The 25,842-nt window shown below is 39.7% G+C and overlaps 1 protein-coding gene across 4 annotated transcripts in view; it reads left to right on the top strand.

Moving 5' to 3' along the window:
- The window catches only part of grik2 (glutamate receptor, ionotropic, kainate 2), a 193,701-nt gene that overhangs the window by 109,103 nt on the left and 58,756 nt on the right, over positions 1-25,842 (top strand). For all 4 annotated transcript variants that reach the window (XM_064342994.1, XM_064343002.1, XM_064343020.1 and 1 more), the window contains exons 8-11: positions 2,251-2,394; positions 4,447-4,554; positions 5,873-5,986; positions 21,020-21,226. In XM_064342994.1, the coding sequence (XP_064199064.1) occupies positions 2,251-2,394; positions 4,447-4,554; positions 5,873-5,986; positions 21,020-21,226 (573 nt within the window). The remainder of the gene's footprint in view (positions 1-2,250; positions 2,395-4,446; positions 4,555-5,872; positions 5,987-21,019; positions 21,227-25,842) is intronic.

Raw genomic sequence — 25,842 nt, 5'->3', positions numbered from 1 at the left:
GCCAGAAACACTGAATGCGTGCCGTATAATTAAAAGGAAAACGACAGGTTTCATGATGATTTATATTGCTAGACGGCAATTTCAAAAGCGCCCTCAGGCATGATTTCCATACAACAAATGTCTAACGGTGTTGTGATTGCTTTGCAATCATCCGAGACAAACACTAATTAGATTCTTGGACTGTTGAAAAAGGGTTTTCCTTCAGAATAGTTAGTTACCAGACGCTTTTCCTCTTGCATTCCTCTGCCAATACTATTTACCTCTTTGCCAGTGCGGAATGGAAATGGTCAGGTAAGTGAATCTGTCACCTCCCTAAAGGCAGCCTCAGCCAATTGGAGCCAGTGTCTATAGTGTTGATTGCTTTGAAGTGTCCCGGGTTTGTTGGCTGAGAGGGTTAAGGAGCTGTTGATACTGGCAGAAATCACAGAGCAGGAACTGGAACCGTGAGGAGAAAAATAGAGATGCAGTGGAGGGGAATTGTGGAGGTCATGCTCTGCTGAAGCGTCCCTTACATTTGGTCCGCTGATGTTCACCACAACTGGTACATATGCACTGCAGGCCTGTGAGCTGCAATCTTACCTTTCAACTGGTTATTGAACTCATTACATGTATTTTGCTTGATAAACAGGTGCCAAATTTCTAAATAATCAATCGGAAAGCAGTTTCTAAACTTTTGTTAATCGTTTTATAGGTTTTCTTTTTACTTCAAGAATGTAAATGAAACAGAATTCAGCTTAGCAAAATCAATTTAATAATGAATCGCAAAAACTATTTTAAGCGAAATGTTTGCATTTGTCAAAAGCCTTAAAAGACAGGAAACTAAATTGATCAGCCCTAATGCCTGCACTCCATCAAGGTGTATCAGCCCAGAGCTTTGACAACTGCAACGGCCCTGTATATGTCTACTGTACTTCAAACAACATGAACTCACCACTGTGCAGATTTCTTAAGATTCAAATCTTCTATCCCTCCCGAATATAATTGTGCAATGTTTGCACAGATGTAAACAGCAGCAGTTTGGTGTTGCGTTACCGTAGACCACAAAACCCTCTCTACAGACACTTTAACTTTTGTCACATTGTTGAAAGGGTTGTGTGACGCGGTATAAATCATGGGAGAGCTGGCCAACGCAAAGATTGACTGAGCGCTACCGCACTCAGTGTAATTTAAAGAATACATTTAGAGGTGAAGCCCTCCATTATCTGTGCATCACATCAGAGTTGAGTGGAGTGCACAATAAAGGCTAGCAAATAAAAACTTCATAAAAGCTTTTTCATGAGTATTTAAACTGCAGAATATATGCACATCAGATTCATGGATTCTTAAACTGTCAAGCACCTTTGAATGTGCACAAAGGTTACATAGATTCACACAGTAGAATTATCCACAAGTTAAAATAAGCCATACAGTAGATATGAGAAAATACTACATAAATGTGTGAAGTTAAGAAATAATGCTGTCATAAAATAAAATTGGACATAGTCTTGGTATTTATTACCCAGCTAATTATTTGCTTGTTGATGAAAGAAAGTAAACCAAAGAGGGTTGAGAATGTAAAATTGGCTTAAAAGAAAGAAAAGGCAGGCCCCTTGCCTATTTTAAGCTTACCAGCTGCCACTGTACATATGTAGTATTTGCAACAGCTCTTCGGTCTCAAAGTGAGGAGTTCTCTTTCTTGTTTAAGACTAAAGGCACTGCTTTTAAAACACCACAGTTCAAGTGTTCATAAATGTGTTGACTTCATTTGATACAGGTTATTGTGATGGCTTGGGTCAATCTGTTTCAGGCATTATATTGCTGGCCAATATACAGATCACTGCACCCTCCTCTATCATTTCAGCAGACACACACATGTGCTTGAAGTGTGTGATGTCAGCCACTGTTTCTTTATCATTCCACAATCCACAAAGCAAACCCTGTGTTTAGGGAGGACAGGGCACGTGCAATTTCTGCAGGCAGCCAGCTGTCACCAAACCGACCAGACGGGGTCGCTGGTGTGCAGTACGACACGGACCTACCTGCCGACCGAAACCTCTCCCTTCCTGCTGTGGCCAATTATTTGCAGCTCTGTGGACCTGCCAAGCACAATTGTCACTAGGCTTAATACCAGATTGTAGGGCCAATCCAAGCTGCAGAATTGTAATTTAACAGTTTGAGACACCTAGCAGACATAGCGATGTTTCTCTCCTTCCTGACTCCCGGTGATGTGAGAATGAGGTGCTCTTCTTCTTCTTCTTCTTGCGCTTTCAGACGGACGCTGCTCTGATGTACGACGCGGTGCACGTGGTCGCGGTGGCGGTCCAGCAGTCCCCGCAGATTACGGTCAGCTCCTTACAGTGCAACCGCCACAAGCCCTGGCGCTTCGGCAACCGCTTCATGACCCTCATCAAAGAGGTATGGTACAGCCTTCACAGAGGGGGAGGGGGAGGGGGGAGAGAGAGAGGGAGGGAGATGGGAGGGAGAGGGTGAAAGACAGGGATTGGAGAGAGATAAAAAAATATTCTCCATCACTCTGTGTGTGGGTGTGTGTGCACGAGCGCATAAATATGATAATTTATATATGCGTATATGTTTGTGCACATGCATATCATAACATTCCTTCAACCCCTCTCCCTAACCTGTGATGCGATATTATAATAAATGCCTTTCCTCGGAAAGCGCCCACCTTATCTTAATCTTTGATAATTATTCTTCGCCGCGCTCGTTTCTGGAATCTGGGACAGCTAATCCGAAGCTCCCCGTCATTTTATGCAGCGGATTGCGCAGCCTATATATAGCCCCCGATAAACCCTCGCTGTTTGCTCCCTCAGATATTAGAAGTCCCCGCCCCCCCTCGCCCCCCTCCTACCCCCGCTGAGAGCGTGAGGGCGAGGGCAAGGCAGGGAGAGGCGGGCGGAGGAGAGGGTTCACGACACGTTAAAGTGCGGCGGCACTGAGCTGCAGAACAAATAACACCCCGGTCCCTGGTAAAGACTCCCTTTGTCCGGGAGGCTTGGAGATCATCCCCAGCCTAAGCCCCGTGAGTCAAGAGGATCCGGACGAGCTGTCGCCAGTTCTGTTGGGCCTCTCTAGAGCTGGGCCGGGCTTTTCCCTTTTTATTCCTTATTTGGAAAACAAGAGTTTACAGTTTACAGCACCAGCTAAATCACACAGAGAAGGTGGAAGTCATGATCATGTCAGCAATGGTCACGTTAGCCACAATATAGAGTGTATGTAATTCCAGACAAAACAATGCACTGTTTTAACTTTTGTGTTGTCCTCAGGGTCAAAAACGAGAGAGTTTACCAGAAAAAAAGGTTTGCGAACCCCTAAATCAAAATGTTTTCAGCATGAAATTTGTTAACTTTTCCTGGAGTTACCCTACCATTGGAAGACAGATACATTTTGCTCTTTTTATATTTTTATAAAAGCAGTACTTATAAAGATGAGTCTGTTTCCATGCTACAGTTATGAAATCAGAAGTCATAATCAAAATTAAGCCCTACACATCTCTTGCAGAAAAACCATCAATAATAATGTGTGTTTTGTTGTAAGAATGAATGGTGTAGACTGAAGAAATAAAGTCTCGCTGGACTGTGAAGTAGGAAAACAGTCCTTCACCGATTTATTGATGAGTGACAGGTTGTTTCTACATAAAGAATATTGATTTAGGGTTTAAAATTCAATGAAGAGGCTTTTTCACAAGAGGTCTGCTGAGGCTGGGTCATTTTGACCCTGTGGACAGTGGGTGCATACATAATATGAAGACAACACGAGAGTTAAGCGGCGATAAGAGCTGACAGTTCCTAACAGTGAGGTTCAAATTGGAATGCTACAGCAGTGCTTTCCAACACACACACTGCTTTTCAAAATGAACCTGTATGATGCATGCCATCATTTCAGACAAAATGTGCATGCCACTCAGATGGTCAGTAGGTTGAATTTCTGGGTATTCAAACAGCCCCACCAAATCTCTGAAACAACCTGAAATATTCTCTTAGATGTGTGTCTTTAACTAATACATATAAATAATGTAGCCATCATCATTTTAGAGACATAGACATTGATAATAGGTTTTCAAAAGGATCCGTTGCTTTGGTTTAATTTGTTAGTCAGTGCGTAATGTATGTGGACCTGCTGTGTTAGAACCATATGTTTTTCTCCTTATTTCACCACCCCAGGAAAAAAAACAAAAAAAAAAAAACACCACCTCCCAGTATCTGAACAATGTGGCTGTTTTTTAATATGAAATGCAGTCATTATTTTGCCGTAATATTAGAAACCTTGGCATGGGAGTGGTGTTTTTTTGTGTATGTGTATTCTAGTCTCTCAACTGCTGAAAGGTAAATCATTTAATGCAAATCAATAATTAATTTTTCAATTTTGGCAAAGATTTGTAAGTTTATTCAGCTTTTCTACTCCTGAGTTCTGAGATGTGGTTTTATGCCCTCCCCTCCCTCCCCACAGGCTCACTGGGATGGGTTGACTGGTCGGATAACTTTCAACAAAACCAACGGCCTCCGGACGGATTTTGATTTAGATGTGATCAGTCTGAAGGAGGAGGGGCTTGAGAAGGTAAGGGAGTGAGTGTGTTTGTGTGTGTGTGTGTGTGTGTGTGTGTGTGTATGTCCTTGTGTGCAGCCCTGTGTATGTTTTTGTTTGTATGTCTGTAATAAATGTGTATTTTTGTATTGATTAGTAGTTTACATATTCATAGCACGCGCGTACACACACACACACACACACACACACACACACGCATGTAAGTAACTAGATGAGGAGGCAAATGGCTGTTGTGCTAGACGAAACTATTCCCTGTCTCTAGAGTAAACGTGACCGGGCCCCTCCAGCCCACATGCGAGCGTGTCTGCGTATGTGTGTGCGCGTGTGTGTCGGCACCTCAATGAATAATTTACTCTTTTAATAAAAGCTCCCTTCAGACGTCCCCCCTACCCGCCCCGGCTTGGCAGAGGCCAAATTAAAGAGTTGATTTGCAATTACAAACTATAGTTTAAACATTTCTGAAGGCGTCTGAAGCACTTTGTGTTTGCGGCGAGAGTTTATTGCTGGTAAATTAGCTCGGTGGCAGCACGGGGCCAGATGAGATTCCTGGGTATAATTGTGTCAGAGTGAAGAGGAGGTTGGGTGTGCCATGGCAACTACCCCAGACCCGCAGTGTGGGATACTTTAGCATGCCCCTCTTCTCTCAGAGGGCAAGTCGGGCAATATTCACATATTGCCAATACTTTCCAAAAGTAGTCCGTCACTGCAGTCTCAAGAATAACTCCCCTCTCCTCCTGTTACCATGTCATCTGGGTACAGGTTAAACTCAGGCTCAAGGTGTTTGCCCTGGGGTGAGGGAGCAAACCAGAGGATTATAGTGCAAAAAAAGTGCTTCTTTGTGTGTTTTCACATGCGTGTGTGTGTGTGTGTGTGTGTGTTTGAATACTTTAAAAAAATAAAAATTACTGTTAATTTGAAAAAAAAAAAAAAGCAACAAGATCAAATGAGCACTTTAGACAGAACTGGCCGTTTGAGCACCATCCATCATTATCAAGCACACGTCAAACCCAGAAACGTTCTCATAACAACCCACACGGCAGCGCCTACTGCTGAGGCTCCAGGGCTCCGATTGGTGGCAGAGAAGCAAATTCGATTTAAATTCCACTGTACCCACAATGCACCTTCAGCTCACTCACCATTACCCATCAGCCAGGTTCAAAGCTGACCACACTCGTGTGCTGTTGGTATCGTTCCACCACGTCCCAATTCATTATTCCCCTAAGGTAATTTCATGCTCCGCGGTTTCCTCCTACTTCTAAAACAACAAATGTGTGAAGTATATTACTGAAGTGGACATAGTTCATGGACAATGCTATATTTCTGATCTCAGATCGGAACGTGGGATCCCCCGAGTGGCTTGAATATGACTGAGAACCAGAAGGGCAAGACGACTAATGTTACGGATTCCTTGTCTAACAGGTCCCTGGTCGTCTCCACCATACTGGTAAGCGTCATATTTGAATATGTACTAAAAAAATGTACTACTCCATTGTGGTGAGTCAGTTTTATTATCATCAGCTTTATGACAGATTAGACCAATAAAAATGGTCAAATTCTCAAGTATCAACAGTTTTGTTATATTGTGTCCTTTTATGGAAGCGCTACATTAGCATGATAGTTTTTCCATGACCGAATTTACAACTTTCCTTGCTTCTCTGAAAGACGAATGGGCTTTGTTTTTTTTGGATCGACATTGCACAGATGTAGCTCAGATTCAGTGATCTTTAAATCCCACGGATGGCTCATCCTATCCACTGAGATCTAAGTGAGCCCGTCCACATCTGATAAAGATCGGTACTCCAGCATTGGTCCAGCAAAAACAAGGCCAAAGGGGTTTTATTGTGAGCCAGTTGAACTTCCCTATTAAAAAAATGAATATAGAAATGCATACTGTACCATCTGTATTGCGCAAAAGTAATTTTTTTTCTACAAAAAAACCCCAAATATTTTGTGTTTTGTAAATGCACTTACCTTGAAGATTACCTCATTTTCCAGTAAGATTCCACGCTGTAAATTTCTCCTTGCCCAGTTTACACTCTTGCAGTTAGCTAATAAATTTTTAGATTTCTTCAGTGTCACGATGGAGTGCAGTGAGACAGAGTACAGAGCATTGATTCAGGGAGCATTCACTGATTTTTGTTCATATTGGTTGCCTGGTTTAATATTAGGTAGAATTTTTTTATTTATTTATTTTTCACATATACAGGTTGGAATTTTCAGCAATAATCACACTAAATTATTGTTGCATTCACAAGTTGCATTCATTTTCAAAGTAATTTTGGGTACTAAAGATATTTTATATTAGTACATTAAAATGTATAATCTTATGTTACAGCACTCTATAAGCATTTTTCTTACATTTTAGTAGGTTTTATTCTTATTGTATTGTCAAAGGATATTGAATATGTTATACATGATTAATACTGTATATGGTTTTACCGTAGGTGTCAGTAAACAATTCCTTTGGTGTTTGTCCTTTGATATCTTGACTTAAGTTAATGACTTAAGTTGTGCCTTTCTTACAGAAATAATTTTTCCCTTAATCTGTCAAGTAATAGCCGTCTCTGTATGAGTCACAATGACAAAATGGCTCGCTGTGAGAATCAAAACAATTACACCAATTTATAATCCTATTATTACACTGTGGAGTAGAAAACTGATGGTATTAAATAATTGACGGTTGTCATTATTTACCCTAAAGTACATTTCCCCCCCACGCGCGCCATGCACCGATAGAATTGGCGTTATTACTTAAGATTGTACATGCACATAATTGCTGCACCGAAAGTGACTCATGGCGCAGACACAGTACACTGGTTCTGCGGTAGAAAAAACTAAGAGTGTTGATAATTGTGTTTGAATGGAGAATTAGGCCTTGAATGATGTGCACGCTTAACAACTTGATGGAGTTGTTGGAGAAACATTTACGGCTCTCTTCTCTCTGGATTGTTTGTGAGGGGAGGGCGTCGTGTGGCATGCCAGTGTACTGCAGCGTGATGTCCTACCGGTGACCGCTTGGCAGGCAATCTGTCCGCAGCGAGGGTCACGTGGGCGCTCTGTCAGAATGTTACGCAAACGTACAACCCTCTCTGCAAAGTCAAACACCTGATTATGAGTGTTAATGACTTCAAAACAAGGTCTTATTTTAATTTTTTGGTCATCTCTCTCTCTCTCTCTCTCACCCACACACAGACACACACACACACACACACACACACACACAATGATGTCATAACTATGCCACTACATGTCTACTGCAATGGAAGAAGCTTTTTAAACATTCAGACATGGATTCGATTTGGCCTTAAAATTGAATCAGTTAAATGCAAATGTTGGTGTTTAGCTTTACCTTAAGTGCCCTATTTTGGTGGAAATAGTAGCACAAATGTGCCTGGGTACCAGTGAATTTGTTATATTTGCTTTCCTTTTTGAACATTTTAATGTAATTCCGGTCTTTCTTTAGATCAGGAAGCAGTGTGAACTTGATAAGTAGCACCATGTCTTATCGCAGACTACCAAACAGAATTACACAGTCAGGTGCTCAAAAAAAAATTAATAACCATTTTTACTGGAAGCTCCATTTGCAAAATCCATGTCCAACCATCCATTATTTAGTTGTGTTTTTTTCCTGTGGCGCACATTTGAGCAGATCTGCTGTGTAACTTTGCTAAGTAGGGACTGCTAATAAACGCGTTTGCGATAATACACGTTTTTCATTCTTTGTGTATATGGCTTTTTTGAGTAAATCACTATAAAAAAACAACTACTTGTTCAAAATGTTTTCTTAAGCTATGGAGTTAAAGCATACCCTTCTGTCTAATTTTGTTTGTATTTAGATTTCTTATGGATGGAACGTGATTTGTTTCAGTTTAATGCTCACCTTTCTACATCAGAGCTTCATATTGATAAGCCGTAATTGCATATGCTATTTTTGTTTCTTCTGGGTTCGATCGACTGCAGAGCATCACACGTGCATCAATGAAAGGTAATTAAATAGGAGAATATGTATTGTGCCCCTAAAATAGGCTCCAAATTAAAAAGTAGTGTAGTCTATAAACACATTTTTAGTACTATAAATCATAAAATACATTAAACAAAATACACTAAACAACTAACCCACATCTTCCTCTATGTTATCTTGACCGAGGAGGCTTTTTGAGATGCTGTACTATAACTGTGTATGTGGTGACTGCATCACCAGGAGAAGTATGTCCTATATGTAACTGCCAGAGATGAATGCAATGGCAATACAGGGGAAGATAATTGCTGGCCATAATGAAAATAAATCTCCACTACACCCACAGGTAATTTCTTTCTCTTAAACCAACTTCTTTAACTGCTGTGCTGCAGGTATGGTAGTCTCTAATCATAAAATTTAAAAAATAGAGTTGGGCACGCCTCCATTTGTAATGCTTACATTATAAAGCACCCATGTAGTTCAACAGTCACTAATAGTAACTCACCAAACTGTGTAGGTGAAGCAAAAAATAACAAATTTAATCCCAAGTGAAGGATTTAACCATAAGTTAAGGACAACAGCAGTTTTTGCAGTATTGTTGTGGGGCAGCTCTGGGTTCAAGGCACTGTGTGGCACTGTGGGTTACCACATCGCACAGGAGTCTACTGCACACGCTCAGCTCCTCATGGGAGGCTCTTATCTCTGTGTGTAAGCAGTTTGCCAGACCTGAAGAACAATTAATTAAAACGGAATTCAATACCAGACTTTTATTTACTCAAGGTTGTGTAATCTATCAGTCTCCAATCAGGGCAAAATTAAGCAGTACAAATCTGTACTCTCTCAGTCTGGCCCTTGAGGATCAAAGTGACACAAGCGGAGAGAGAGGAGAGAGAATGAAAATGAAGAGAGCAGAGAGAAGACTTAAATAATGTATCCAGGTGTGTCATTAATTTTTCATTGTGCTGGTATTCTGTGTACAATACATTGTGATGGCTTGTGAGAAGGAGACCCTGATTGTCCTCCCTTATTCAGAACACAACAGCATTACGAATAAGAAAGAAAACGATGTGACAACAATAAAAACGAAAGCAAGAAACACTCCAGATCATCATTGAGACAGATCTTAAAATGTGTAAGGCGAGTGGAAAGATAGAGCCCCTTACACCGTTAAAGTATTATAACTCATAATTACATTCTACTATCATGATTTCTGACCATATGATGACCTCTGTCTGTTTTATACACCAGTACCAGTACCAACATGTCAGTTATATTGCATGAGAAGAGCAGACTGTAGCAACATTGCTATGCAGTACTACTACAACAACCACTACTAACACTGCTACTACTACTACTGCTATTACTACTACTACTACTACTACTACTACTACTACGAATAATAATAATAATACATTCATTAGTATAAGCAAAGTATAGAGCATCATAATAAACATGATAATGATCATTATCATAATAAATACGGTAATTATCTCCACAGTTGTACTTGTGAAATTCTGCTTCTCAGATGCTACCCATGAAAGTGACAGTAATTGCCAAAGAGAAGAATCAAAAGTTTGACGAACACTGCATGAACACAGAATAAAAATCCAATTAGGACCCCAGAGCCTTTTGAACTGGTTGGCTCAGGCCTGGGTCTCAGCTCTGTTTTATATATCAGAGACCTGATCTGAGCTATGACAAAGAGCCAAAGTTTGAGCAGTTCACAGGGAGCTGGCCTGCTGTTTTTTTCTCGATACAGAGCCGGAACAGAAGACTTGGCTGCCTTTTTTTATTTTGGGGAGGACCTTACTCTAAGTAGTAAACTATTACTATTCCTTCATTAGTGCAATATAACACATAGCAGGCATTGAAGTTGAATTAACTGTATGGAGGAAAGAAAGCAGTCACCAGGAAAGATGTCTCCTTGGCCTCACCCTATGGATAGGGTTTTTTGCTTTGTTTGGATAACACTTCTATCCGGATGTGGGAAATCAATATGGCTCTTTAAAAAGTTTTTGAAAAAAATCCTAGAAATGAATGAGCATCATTAGTCCATGAAGAAACACAAAATCCATTTGTTAATTCATTAAAGAAGAAAAAGTATGATTCTGCAGTTAGTGAATGTATCCCTGGAGTAAAATAAGGGCTGTATTGTTTTAATTAGACTTGTTTTGCCAGGCTGTGGCATTATTTTTGCAGGTCTTTTAATCAAACACCATGTTGCTGTCCTTCAGCTTCATAATGCAGTGTGAGCATTCGCAGCATAGTAGCGGCAGCCTTATTTTAGCATGGGAAGATTATACATGTTGTACGTATTGCATATACCCAATCTCTCATGTGAATATGCTAAATACATGTGGGAAAAATTACTACTCACACTATGGGTAATGGAGGTATGCATATTTGTCTGTAAATATGAAACTGCATGTTGGATCCGTGTAAAATCTGTAAGTTTGCTTCCAACGCAATGGGGCAATGAAGCCAAAGCAGCATCTGAACAAAACCCATTTGAATTAATTTCTGGATGCACTGACAGATGCATTTATTCATTAGCTTAACCGTGCTAGCAGCAGTTTACATCGAGAAGTAGTGAGAATCTGCCTCCATATCCACATAATGCTGTTCCCCTTTCAGCGTTCCCTCATGATTTTCTGTCTTTATGACACAGGAGGAACCATCCCGAGCCTGAACCTGCTGTTCTTCCCAAGTATTCTCCTAGTGCTATTCTTGGTCAATAGCTTTCCGTTTCACTGATATAGAAAAAGGCTGTATTCTTTATGCCATTAACTTACCATTGGTAGAAATTTGCTATTATTTGTCAACTATAGACAAGTTAATGTGCTGTCTTTTGGTAAACTGACATAATATTATAAAACAAAACATTATAATGATATTCCCCTTTGTATTGGTGTGATTATTAGTTTTTATTTTATAAAATATTTCATTGCTACAAAATGAGAACATTAACAAGGCTGCAACACAAGTAACATTTCAATTTTAATTTTTATAATTGAAATTGGTATTTTGACTTTAATTTATAATTTAAGAATATTTCTGAGTTCTGAACAACCCCCATTTCCAAGTGTTCTACTGCCATATTACTTGTGACATGTGATGGATCTGTCATGATTTGGGCCACTCTTACTGCTCAGTGGGCTTCGGAGCATTTTTGGTTAGACAGCTACTACAACCTGTCTAGTAATTGTATGTTCATGCCCATCCATTTCTGAAGAGTCACATGTTGGAACTGGCTTTGCCCGGCCAATTAAGATAGCTTTAAATAGGCCTGGCTTGTTAGATCTGCATTCTTACCCAATAACACATTGGACATCGACAGTCTAAAGTGAAACATACAGCTCTTGTTGAATCACTGCTTATTATTCTCAGACTCAGAAAAAAAATGTTGTTCTTTCATGGCATGATTTACCATTGTAGATGTTAATACTGTAAGTTCACAATTTCTGTAAGTCTTCAATATTTTGAAACATGAGCTAATAATAAGTAACCTGCAACAACTTCATGCAACAACAAAACTCATTGGCTATTGCATAAAAAAAATAATAATAATAATAATAAATAAAAAAAAACTAATTCAACAGGAGCTTGTTACTAAGTTGAGTTCTATGTGGCCATAAAATAATTGTACTGTGACTAAAAATTTGCTTAATTGGTACACTTGATGCAGGGATCCCCAGAACCTTTTTGCCACAGGGAACAGCTTTGGGTAGATGGAATTATTAATGAACCAGGCTTTCACGCTGTCTTGCCTATCACTAAGGTCATTAGCACAGGAACTGGGACTCTGCACTTTCCTAAAATTCTGGTCTCTTCTGTTTCCCTGTGAAAAAACCCCTCACTGATTTGTAGGACACGTAGATCAACTTCTGAGGAAGCTGGACGTGGCACCATAGACAGAATAGACAGAACCACACTTTTATATAGTAAAATATAAAAAGTACATATTTAAGTTATTTACAAAACATCCTAAGGGATGTAATAATTCACTCGAGGTTAATTAAACAGCAAAAAAAAAAAAATAGCATTTATATTTTGATCTCACCATGAGTGAATAATTTGTATAACACATTTTTATTGTACAAAATCATAGAGCTCTATATAGAAAGCACTCAGGGCAGTTGCTTTGAGTGTACTATAACTACATATTCACTGTGCCTGCCTAATAATAATAATAATAATGGTTTTTACAGTGCGTAAAACCTAAAACGATCCATTTCATTCCTGATTAGGCTAAAGCACTAACTGCAGTATGGGGTGATTACTTGAAATAAAATACTCTTAAAATATAACTGACCCAATGTTTCAGGTCCCCCTTCACCTCCTCAGACACAAGCACATCATTGTCCAGCCACAGAAATGTGACTGCACAAGGTAGGGGTGGCTGGACAATGGTGCCTCGCTTTTGTCCACTGTTGACTGCCATTTTCACGTTTTCGCAAATCTCACAAAATATACTGACTCCTGTACAGAATTAACCAAGTTGTGTATGTGGCAGACCTGGACTGTCTGTTTGAGAGACCATTTAAGAGACTACCACATTTATTATGACTGTCTTCTCCCCATTGGGTCAAGTCAATGGCATATGCAAAAGACTGAAGAAAGCCAGCCAATTGCATCAATAGGTTCCACTCTCTTGTGGGGTATAAAAGAGTGGTACACTCTTGATTCTCTTCATGGAAGGCCTGCTGCTCAAGGCTTCGGATGGATTTCACCTGTCTGACAGTGGAATTCGCCTGTTGCAAACAGCTGCCAGCATGCCCTGCTTTCCAAATTGCTCTTCAAATGCATCTCTGAAAAGGTTGACAAAGCTTGACAACTTTGGCATCTCAGTGAGGGCTAGATTGATGGCTTTTGTTTGTTTCAACCATCCTGCAGTAGCCAGTTCCAGTGTATGGGCAAAGCACTGCAAATCCTTGCAGATGGCTACCTGAGTATTCTCTTCTTCACCCTCTACATCTTCCCAGAAATTTGCATTGTCTTCCATATGATATTCAACCTGGAAATGAGGCTGAGAAGGGCATTGTCACTGACCACCCAGTTGATTTTATTATGAATCTGAAATCTGTCAAGCAGAGCACAGAGGAACTCGCTGATTTTCTCACTAGTATGCGAGACGGCGAAGCGCTCACAAGTGAGCAGTGGCAACAGCGGGCTCATATCCTCAGAAGTGCTTAAACGTAGTGTGCTGGAACACCCAGGAAGCTCCTCATTTGTCGATCTGACCAGATGTCTAGAGTAACCGGCAGTTGCTTGACGAGACCAGGTTTTTAATGAGCTTATCCTGCCCGTCTGCTGCCATTGTATTAAACATTGTTGTGGCTGATGCGATAAAGATTGGGCTGTTCTATAAAGCACAGAAGGAAATCAACCCAGGCAATTGCCATGTTAAGGTTGATGATCAAATCTTTTGGAACAACATCTGTAATTGCCTTCTACTGAAGGTAGTTGACATTGTACACTTCAGAGATCTTTGCTTTCATGAAAGTGTTGACTGAAGTTTGGCTGTCAGCTAAAGAAACTTTCTTTAGGAGGATTTCTGGTATTCCTTCAAACCTTGAAAAAGGATTGAAAAAAATAATATGATTTTTTCATTGGTCATCCAGTGAAAATAACCAGTGCAAATAACTTAACTATGCATTTTTTTCTAAATTTAATAATACAGTACATGAGCCACTTAAACCTGTCTAAAAATGCTTATATGTTAAGTGCACTATTGTCAAATAAGGGGGTGAAAGAGACTAGCTGGGCTAAAGAGACTAGCTGTCATCCATTTTCACTTAGTGAGGCTCTCTTTTACATTGCAAGTGGAAGATCTTGGAAGAAATTCCTCCAGTTATGCTTGTTTTACATTACTTTACATCCTGGATTTAACCCTCCATTGCATAATTGCAAACCCTTTGACAGCTTGTCAACAGAATTGATGAGCATTTCCTCCAATAGTTTTAGGTAGTTTGGAGAGCTTGCCCATGTTAACTATTGGTGGCAGTATTGTTTAACTGAGTTAGCAATAGTAATTGGGGCAGGATTTTGTGTCAGGCCAGCTTTGGGTTAATAGCAGAAAATTATTGTTGGACAGTGCAAGAGTATTAAGCAATTTTTACAAGATATTGATGGTAACTACCATGCAAATTCAGCTTCTAATTTTCAAAAATAGTTGTGGAAATATACACCCTAACCTAATTAAATTACATTGCAGAGGAACTTAAGACAGCACCATGAACACAAGGAAAAGATCTGTCAGAAGTGGATATTGCTAATTCATGAAATAAGTGTTAATGTGTTAATGGCCAGCTTTTGTATTTTCTCCTGTTCCTCATTTAACAGGGGTCATATAAATGGGCTAACAAACGGGGTATTGCCTTTACAGAGGAAGCAAAGCTTAATCATTCACATTGTGGCCAATGTAATTCAGATAGCTTACAGTGATCACAAAGTATTTCATATTATTGCCATATTTTTTTACTACTGAACATCAGGAAACCTGTTTGTTTGTTTGTTTGTTTATTTGTTTGCCTGTGTTCAGATTAATCTTGGAGGCTTGAGAGGCTTTTAGTGGGTGGTGACATTTGTTGTTGATTTTCTTGGCAAGAGATTTGCCATCAGTTTACGGTATCTGGCGTTCCTCAGACTCGCAGGGAGTACAGACGATCCGTTTCAATGTTAAATGTCCCGTGGTGTGTCCTTTCCATTAGTCGGTGCTGAGGTGAGGTGATGCCCTTGGATGCCTCTCCAACACTCCCCCCACACACACTGACTCTGCAAGCTTTCCCAAACTGGGTCAGAGAGAGGCAGTAACCATTCCCTCCCTCAGGTACCCGAACCATGTGCATGTGTGTGTGGCATTCAGTCCGCCGGAGAAGCAAATTGATCTCGGCTGGTGAAGACAGCACAAGCATCTAAGGTGTGTTTCTCTCCACAGTTCGAGACTGAGACTGGTAGCTCACATTGAGAGAGCAAATTTTTAAGTTTAATTTGTCTAAGCACAAAAGACAGGGAAAGAAAACCCGCTGCTGAAAAGCTGGAGGAGCTGGTCATCTGTGGGCCAGCTATGAATGGTGAGCTGAAAAGCTGCCACTCAGTTTTATTTTATTTTGTCTTCAGTATTTTAGTTTGTTGTTTTGGTTTATGGTTTTTGCCTGGAACCTGTGATGGGGGAAGGGTGAAGGTTGAAGGTGTTAATTTATTTCATTTTGTGTTGGTGTGGGTGCGCTCAGCAACCAATGGTGTTTCCTGGAACTTTCACATCTCCCTCCCAGGGGTGTCATTTGCTTTCGGAATATGGTGCAATGTACTGTTTAGTCACTATGCTATTAACGTTTATTTAGATCAACGATACAGAGAAAGAGGTGATAGATGGACATGGTTATATTAATGCTTATAGATTTATGGTTCCATAAATGATAGTTTTCCTATGTTTGTTTGTCATAATGTAGTGATAAATTATGTTTATATGTTATATTTTCATGATATATTGTGGTGATGTTGTATGTATTAACAAGAAATCTATTATAATCCTGTTTTGGCAATGCAATAATTTTATGGTCAATTTTATGGGAGAGAAAGACAGATATAGCAAATTGACCCATATAATGAGAACTAATTTGAATCATATTGATGACTTTGTTCAGTTATAATTTTGTGTGTATATGTGTGTGCATGCTGAGCTAGTAAGTGTGTCTGTGTTTAGCTAGCCCACTGAATAGAGTACTTCTTAGTACATGCTGGAGTAATGGAATTGTACTTGGACCCCAGGCCTGCCTTCCCTGAATCACATGATGCCAGCACAGATGTATAAATATATACTGGCATCTGTGCTTTTCTCTGTACCTGGCAAACTCCTTTTGATTGTATAATAAAGTCATCACTTTTGGCAGCAGCATTAGTGTGAGGGTACGATTTCTCCACACCGTTATCGCTGCTGACCATATTTATTTCTTATTCACCAACTTGGAATCTTTTTTTTTTTTAACATTTCTGGAATGAAAACATAGCTTGCATAGCACTGTATCTCTAGTGGTTTCAATCTGCATGCTTAGCGAAGCCATGCAGCTTTTCACAAGTTTTATTTTTAATGGATTACTATTGAAGTGAAGAAATACATTTTAATGAAATTTGCAAGGGAAGAGTAAAGTATTTTCTAAAAAAGATGGTACATTTTAGAAAATGACACCGGTGACAATTTGTGTGCGAGTGATTATTGTACTCATGTATCAAATTGTTAATTACTGAAAGCCTAATTCCAAAATGAATCCAGTGCTTCTGTGTAATGACTGCAGGTATTTCAGCATTCTATGGTTTATTTGAATATCTCTACATCTGTGAAATGAAAGTAATTGTTTTCTGCAGAATTCTGTAATTATGACTGTGTGCTGCATCACACTGCAAGTGGTGTCTTATATTTTTATTTTAAGGTTATTCATCTGAAAAACAGTGTGGGTTAACAAAATTACAAGCTGATTTCATTTTTAAGAAACATATTAATAAGAGAAAATTTATGAAACAGTATGATTCTACCTCTCAGACAGTTTAACTTCAGTACCTGGAATATTCTTAATTTTAGGTAATTGTAGCATGCTGAGCAGATTTCTTTTCCCAAGTTTGCTTTTATTTCTATATCCCCCATGTTCCGTTGCTCCTTTTTCCAGGAGTTTTATGGCTGTCAGCCTAGCTCTACGTTCTCGCTTGGTCACAGCATGATAAGAAAAGAAAGATAAAAAATCAGCATAACCCCATGGGAAAAATGTGCAGTGTTTAGGCTGTGGCACGATATAATTACTGTGTGGGTAAAGAGTGCTCTTTCCCATTGCTGTGGGCGTCGTTTTTGACTCGTTCTTTCGTTACCATGACAATGCACACTCGCACCCATTCACGCGTACGCGCATGATCAAGCGCTCACACATGCACATGCAAATACACGCACACACACACACACACACTGCTCTTCAAGATACCCTCCATCTGGCATTATTTGACAGAGCCAAGAGACTGGAATTGTATCTGCCTTTATATCAAAGAGAACAGAAGCTGGAGATCAAACAGCGTACACGGGCTCGTAAAAGAATGGGCTCTAATGTCATAGAGGTCCCATTTTCTGCCATTCCCACAACACAGACCCACCACATTTTAGCATCTCGGTGACCTTGTTGGGGGGAACAGGCAGCCATTATTTCCTTATGTCTCCCAGGCCACAAAATGCACCTGATTCACCAAAAGCTGCCAATATGGAATTAGGAACTGTGAAATCAGGAAATTAGGTGCTCAGGTAAAGAGTTACCTCAAAAGTGTTTACCTGAAAAAAGTAAACGTAACATTTCAATGTGGTTTTTATCTTGTGCTTCTTTTACATACACAATTTTATGACCATTTATGTGACCATTTTATGATATTCCATGCTGTCAATCGAAGCATAAAGAGTGTTTGAGGTAATGGCTTGAAATTTGTTCTAATTAATACTAAGGGCTCTATTTTCCATCTGACGCATGGCGTGTTGCGAGCTGTCGCACTGGAGAAATGTTATTTTCATCATGGATTTTGATCCATGTTTAAGCCATTGTTGTGAATTAAGAAAGGACTTGTCCGTTACATATATTATTTCATTAGACCAACAGCCGATACCAAGTTATTTTATTGCTGTGAATGGCATCATTGGCATTTTTATATATATATATATATATATATATATATTTTTTTTTTGTTAAATAAAACTGCAAGATACTGCTGGCATTATTTCTTTGAGCATGGTGCATTTAAACTATTTTGCTACAGGTATTATTTTTTGGGGAAATTTAATTAAATTTTTGACAGAAATTCAAACTGATTTCTCTTATTCATGGGGTTCGTTTGAGCTAATTTTATCTTCACAAGAACATCTTGGGAGAAACTTATAATTAGTATTTCGATGTTTTCCATTGCAAGGGTAGACTATGGAAATTGGCAGTACGCCAGCGTACAAAGTATACGATTCTGGTCCTTATCCAGCCCATTTTCGACCTGTGCCATACGCTGTGAGCTGTGCGCTCCTTGCCTCTGGTCAGATAAATACCAACCTTCCGGTAGCCACGCCCAGTGCGCCCCTGTGTCTATGCAACATGCTACATGGATTCCGGAGAACCCAAAATCCAAATGGAAAAACATAAGAACAAGCTTCCTGATACTGGACATCATTTATCAAACGCGAGCTGAACGAATATAAATCGTAAATCATTAGCAAATGCATTTACGCAAACAACGTAAGATTTATCAAAGTTTTCGCACTTCGGTTTGTTCAAAGAATCCGAACATATTTCATGAGTGCTCTGAACTGTTCGTATTGTGTTCATAAATGAAAAACCGGGGTTGTAAAGCTTGTTTTGCATGTTTGTGCTATTATTATTCCATACATTAATCTTTTATTTTGATTAAAAAGAGTAGCAAAATTATTTTAATACATTTTAAGTCAATTATAATTGTTTGAATTATATAAAAATCACAACTGGATTCAAAACAGGTGATGTTTCATTTGCAAAATCGTGATTAATCTAATTAATGCTTAATTATAAATTCCATAAAATTTTAATTGAATTTTCTATAAATAGGGCAGTATTCATTGCTATCGCTTTATTAGAAGATTTGGCACGTGGCGCATTTCGACGCATACACATCTTCAAAGACCAGGCTGATTTGTTTGCTAAGGATGACGAATGGTTCATGAGTCAGTTCCGACTGCCCAGACGCCCCTCCTTAGTCTGTGCAACAACAGGGAAAGCATATCGCTGTCATCCTCTGGGGTAATTCTAGACAGCGACATCTCTCCTATAATTTGGCCAATGCATTCACCTAGCAAAGACAACTGAGCCAAACTCTAACCTCCCCCCTATGGCTGACAGGCTTCATTTGTGGGCTAGGATTTTCTTCTTTGCCTCCAGTTGCATGCAAAACCATTTTCATTTTACCTGTTGCATAGTGCGTGGAACTTGAGACAGAGTTTACTGCACAACAACAGCTATATCTTGCCTGGCTTTAGTCTTCCTCGGTGCTGACACTCCACTGCTTGCACTATTGAATAAAACATGTTGGCTTGTACTTCCTTTTTCGCTTGTCTTTAAATTGCCTACAGGTGGTATTTATCAACACACACATGTTTATGGAAAAGCTGTCTCTATACATGCTTGTTTGTTTATATTTGTTAGTTCATTTACAATTACATGCACATTTACACACAAAATATTGGTAAATGAGGCCCACTGTTCTGACAGTGCAAGAAATTCATTATTCTGTCTCCATAGATTCCTAAATCCTACAATATCATATTAGGATGACTTTTTAAAAAATAGCATAATGCGTTTTACTAATAATTCTCCAGATATCTCCAACCCAATTCACCAAGCAGCAATGATAACATCAAAAGAATATGTATTTATTTTTAATCATGGCCATTTTTAATCATGGCCATTTCCCAATTCCAGCAGTACTCAAATTTTATCTATTTCCAGAAATGTGGTGCCTTTACTGGCTGGAACACCAGGGTGTCCTTAATATCTAGTTTTAATCTAGATAAATATTTATGTGCAAACATTTTTGATTCTGCGTGAATTCATCCCTTCATCCTTTTGTTCCTCTGTGTTTTTAACCTATATATAAGTGTGCGGGTAATAATTGTTTGTCTGGTTGTGCTTGAGCATATGTGTACATGTTGCCATGTGCTCATACTTGTGTGTAGTCAAATCTGTATGATTAGTCATCAAAAAGAAAGTAAGATAATTATTTTAATTTATCAAACCTCAACTTTATGAGGCCCACCAGAGATTGACCGCTTAATTCAGCCCAATTGAACAGCCATAATTGAACGTCAAACAAATAAAATAGAATTTCATGATTATAATTCATATTTGGTCCTGATCTAGATTTTAAAGGTTATTGAACAGGGAGACTGAAAGAGACTAAGGGAAGCATATTTTTCCTTTGTTCTTACTCATTTTTACAAAGCAACACTTAACACTTTTTTTTTTACAACAATATATTAGTACATTTTTAGCTCATTCACTATTATAATATTACAGAGAAAACATGAACAAATGGATCATTCACATGTTGAGCAGAGAGAAAGAGAAGAGAGAGAGAGAGACAGAGAGAGAGATTCAGAGACAGAGTGAGCTATACAGAGGGACTATCTATTTTCACTATTTGATGCATGCACCCCTATTGGTGCCCCACACAGGTTCTGCACCATTAAAATAACACGTGTTCATTCTTTTTTTACATCCCCCACCCCCCACATATTCCCTCAACCCCAGGCCATCCCTCCTCGGCTTCCCCAGCACATTACCCCCTGAACAGATGATTTTATTTCCGCGTCCCTGCACGCCTGCGCTCGCAATGGGGAGGTTTCAGAAATAACGAGTGTTCTTCGATGGCCCATCTGAGGAAATGCTTGAGCCCTGGCCCTGCTTTCCAGCAGTGAGACTCATCCATCGCTTTCTCTCCTCTTCTCCCTTTTCTCCTGTTTTAATCAATGCTCCGCAGGAGGAGCCTTACGTGATGTTCAAGAAGTCGGACAAGCCGCTGTACGGGAACGACCGCTTCGAGGGCTTCTGCATCGACCTCCTGCGGGAGCTGGCCAGCATCCTGGGCTTCGCCTACGAGATCCGGCTGGTGGAGGACGGCAAGTACGGGGCCCAGGAGGAGACCTCGGGCCAGTGGAACGGCATGGTCAAGGAGCTCATGGACCACGTGAGTGACTGCTAGGGCCGGGTCGCAGTGCGGGCCTACTGCTTTGGATTGCGTTTCTCGAATTCATTATGAAGTTGCAAACATGACATTTAAGGTGGAAATGTAGCGAAACATTGTACTGGTTGCAAGATTATTATCGTTATTATTAACGATAAAATGAACAAAATTAATGAAAAAAAATTGTCTGATACTAAGCTTGTGTGAAAAACTAAAACTAAACTGAAATAGTATTCAAATAGAATAAAAATTACAGTGTAATTACAAATGAAAAGTATTTTTTTCTTTTAGTCAATCAATATTTAGTCAGTCAATATATAATATAATAGTCAGTCAAATTGAATCTCCCAGTCATAGCCAGAGAACACCTTTCCCACTGTGCTATTGAATAATCACAATGACTAATAGATGGTAATGTGCAGATTAATTCAGATTACGTGGCTAGGTAAAATATTAGTTCTGGGCTCATTTCTGCAAAGATAATAACACTTTTCAGAATGTAGACAGCCACAAGCTCCTGAGCGTCTGGTGGTCGTAAAAGAGAAAGTAGCATTTGGGAACATTTTGAAAGCACTAATGTTGCTGATAAATGAAAGTGCATAGTTATTACTAACAAACAGAATTTGTGCCATGAAGCTGTTGTGAGGACCTTCTCAGTGTGTGGCGAACATAAATGCATAAACAAACTTTTTTGGGGAATTTTCATTGTAACCATTCGCAACTTCCACTGTTTCAAAGCGACTAGTCCAAATATGTTTTTCATTTGGCTGAATTTGGTCGCACCTCTGAATGGTCAGTGCAGTTGTTGTCAGCAAAGCTGACGATGTCAAAATAGAGAACAGAAGAACAGCTCCCATTTGTGTGAAATATGTTGAGAGACCTTCATGTTTTTGCATGGGCAAAGACTATCACACGTATTGGTGCTACTGGACATCCATATTCTCTACAATCTTCTGGTAGATCAGCCTCAAGCAGTACCCCACCTAGGAATTGAACCTACAGCCTTGAACTTAAAGATGTGCCTAAGCTGTGGGTCAGTAATGCCTCCGGCAATCTGGAGATATTTCAACAGTAAAAATGACCCAGGCTGACATCACGTTGACCAAATCCAGATCACTCTCATTAATTCACATATGAGTACATTGCAGGTGGGTGTAGGGAGTAGGAGAATAAACATAACTTTGTGTTCCAGGACCAGTGGCTATTCAACAGTAGATGAGGTTGTTTGAAAAGTGAAAACTGCCATAACGAATGCCATTTGAATGGTACACATGCAGCTAATGTAGGTCAGAAACCAGACTGTGCTAATGCATATACTAATGCTAAAACATCTGCGTTCGCATTTGCAAAAGCATTTCTTCCCTCTGCACTAATCTTTTTGCTTTATGTTGTGATTGTCTTCTGCTGTGAAAGTCATTGTCTCATAATTTAAAATCATTTTGCGTCTCATTTATAGTTGTTACGAATGGTTGGTGAAATGGAATTGCCACTATTTTGTTGGTCAAAAAGCCTATTGGTTATTTTCAAATTGAGTTTGTTGTTTATCAAAAAGTGTTGGAAACACATTTTTCAAGAAAGAAAAAAAAACCTCACACTCTGGCTATTGACTAGAGGAAGAGAAGAGGGGAGACTGGAAGAGATTTTGGCTGTTTTCCCCCATAGAGCTTATTAAAACTCACATGGTGTCTGAGGGTTGAGATCATTAAGCTTGACAAAATAAGACCAGGCACAGAGGGGGCTTGATACCTCCAGACAAACATAACAACCTCCACGTTGTAAATATTGAACATTTCAAACTGATGTGACTTTGAAATGTCAATAGCATTGCCACATCGTTAATGTCTTCTATGGTCTGTCATATTTTTAGCAATATCTGTCATTGATCATAAAGTGTTCGTATCCCTCGGGAGTCACCAACTAGAATAGACGGCAGAACAATTGTACCTCGGCAGTGAATTTAAGGGAACAAACTTTTGTTCAGACGTGGTACTATACCAAGGGGACAGGCAGTATTTTGGGATGTGTTACAGAATAGAAAGTCATTTGTGTGCAGTTGAAGACCGAGAGCATAGACAGTAGAGTGGGCCTGGAACTGTGCTAACAGGGAGTGCAGTTTTGTTGTAGAGGGCATATAAGTCTTCACCGCCTCTTACTGTTTACCTAACAAGGAGACAAATAGAAAACCTAACCGTTTTCAGTCCTGAGGCTATTTGTGCTTCTTTTTCACTACTGAAAATTCATATTTGACTGTAATGTTGCTCTGTCGTCTCATTGCACTGCAATGACCATCAGAATCTATCTTGTTACCACTAACAGTGTAACTGTAACAGCACAGCAGAGGAGAGGCTTAGAACAGCACCCCAAACCTCTAAGATACACAACTCTGCTAGCGCTGGATGGTAGTTAGACATGCCATGCACACCATATGACTGAAACGCATTCACTGCGGCTTAATGTATTTTCACCTTCAAGGGCTTGGTGGGTATTTCTCTGAAAAATGATCCGTTTGACCTTGCAGTAACCATTTAAGATACACATCTGTCTGGAGCTGTTAATTAATTATAATTCTGTGAAAAAAAAAACACAAAACAAAACAAAAAAAAACTATATCACAATAAAGGTTTGGATCTGCCACACATCCATCATGTGTTGATAGACACATTGATAAATAGTGATAGACACATTGATAAATAGTGATAGACACATTGATAAATAGACTGAGTTATAAACCAAAGGTAGATATTCAACACTATTGGGATATCAAAAAAAAAACACTTCCCAGGGTTTCATTTCCAATGCCTATTAACTTGGTGTATTTATTGAACATTATTATTTTCAGAAAAAAAAAACACTAGAAAGACCTCGTTTTTTTAATACCTTCTACCGCCAAGCCTGATGCCCAGCGGCGTCTGGCTGATCCAGCGTTACAGCATCAATTTCAGTACCCGCAGGACCTAATTTTGCAAGGATTATGAAAGGATCAGTTTCAAAACTATTTTCTTGAAATAAAGGACACAACTGTATCACTTTCAACAATTTATAAATCGTAGCAGTTTTGTTATTTATGCTAAGAGAAAATGTGTCAAGGCATATTACAGGTACACTGAGAAAAGTGCTAAAATGCCCAAAACAAGGCCCAAAATGCCCAAAACAAAAAGTGCAACATTTTTTAAAAAGTCATTTCTTCAGTCATAATGAATTCAGCTCGCTTCTCCCTTCCCCTGCTCCCTCTTTTTGGAGTGTGATTTTACATATGCATTGTCTCTCTCATCTTACTCATTAATACCACAGGGAACGCACAGCTTTGGTTGTTTTGTGTGAGCAGGGACCGCACAGCTTTGGTTGTTTTGTGTGAGCAGGGACCGCACACAAATCGACCGCACTTCATGCAGTTGCCTTTTGCTGAAGTAACAGTTTCAGTGAAGAACTGCAAGTACTGTATGTCAGAAGCATTATCGCCGTGCAGTTATGAACCATTTCTGATAATTTCTATAACTGCAATGCCGACAATTAGTGATCCTCATGCTGAAGTCAGTCATCAAAGTAAATCATCTTCAACAATTGCAATAAATTATTTTTGTGTAATTATGTGTGTTAGTTTTGATAGTTCTTGATCAAGCAATTTGTATCCAAGCTTTGGTCATTCAGTTGCTCAATACCGAGCCAGAAAGAGCCACACATTCACACCTGGGTATCAGCACCTGCTACCTATAGTCTGGCGGGAGGGTTTCGTGAAAAAAATAGCACAAATGTCTGGTGTCTCTTTAATGGGTCAGTTTTTAGAATTCTAAAAATGCAGTTCCCAAATATTTAGGAAAAGTCATGGAATGAGGAGGGTATTGCATTTGCGGTGTTGGAGTAATTTAATTTTAAAGTCCAAATGTCCACTGGCAGCCCCTCGGGCCTTTCTACTGTTAATATAACATCTTGCAATTTACTCCATAACTGTCACTTACTCACTGTTGGCTTATAAAGTGTGTGCAGTTCCCATAACAATGTCGGGATGAGCTCATGAGAGCAGTTTTGTCTAAAAATAGTCCTCAGGAGTCAGGGTTAGGGTGGGAGGGAGGGAGGAAAAGAGGGAGGGAAAGGGGGTCGGGGGTCACAGTAAGCAGGATTATTTAACTAACTGAGAATCAATTAATTCCAAATCGTCAAAGCATTCAGGCAAAAAATAAAATCATGTCACTGGCCCTGTGTGTTTATTAAAACCAGCCGATTATTCCACCGAGAATACAAGGATTTTATTTCTTAGAATTGCGCTCTCCCCATCCACCAACCCCAAAGGCCCCCCCGAACACGCACACACACACAGCACTCTCTGTACCCCCCTCCTCTCTGAAAGAGCCAGAGCTGGACGAAGGAAGGTCTCGCGGTCCTCACGTCTGTGCCAGAAACACCTCGGTTTAATCAGCGACGGCGGGGCCCGGCGGTCATCAGTCTTCCGCGGGAGCGGACCCGGCCCCGCCGCGCTCTCCCGGACGGCCTCGCGCACACGCACGTCCACGTCTTTAGCTGCTTTACGACTGAGCAAAGCGGCCGAAACTGTAGCTGCTAAATCGAGAATGAGAGACAGGCCGAGAGAAATAAGGAGGCTTTAAATTTCCACTTAACTGCTG

This window comes from Anguilla rostrata, chromosome 1 (assembly GCF_018555375.3).
Source record: "Anguilla rostrata isolate EN2019 chromosome 1, ASM1855537v3, whole genome shotgun sequence".
NCBI classification, from domain to species: Eukaryota; Metazoa; Chordata; class Actinopteri; order Anguilliformes; family Anguillidae; genus Anguilla; species Anguilla rostrata.
The sequence above is the reverse complement of the archived record's forward strand: the minus strand, read 5'-3'. Positions and strand labels throughout refer to the sequence as shown.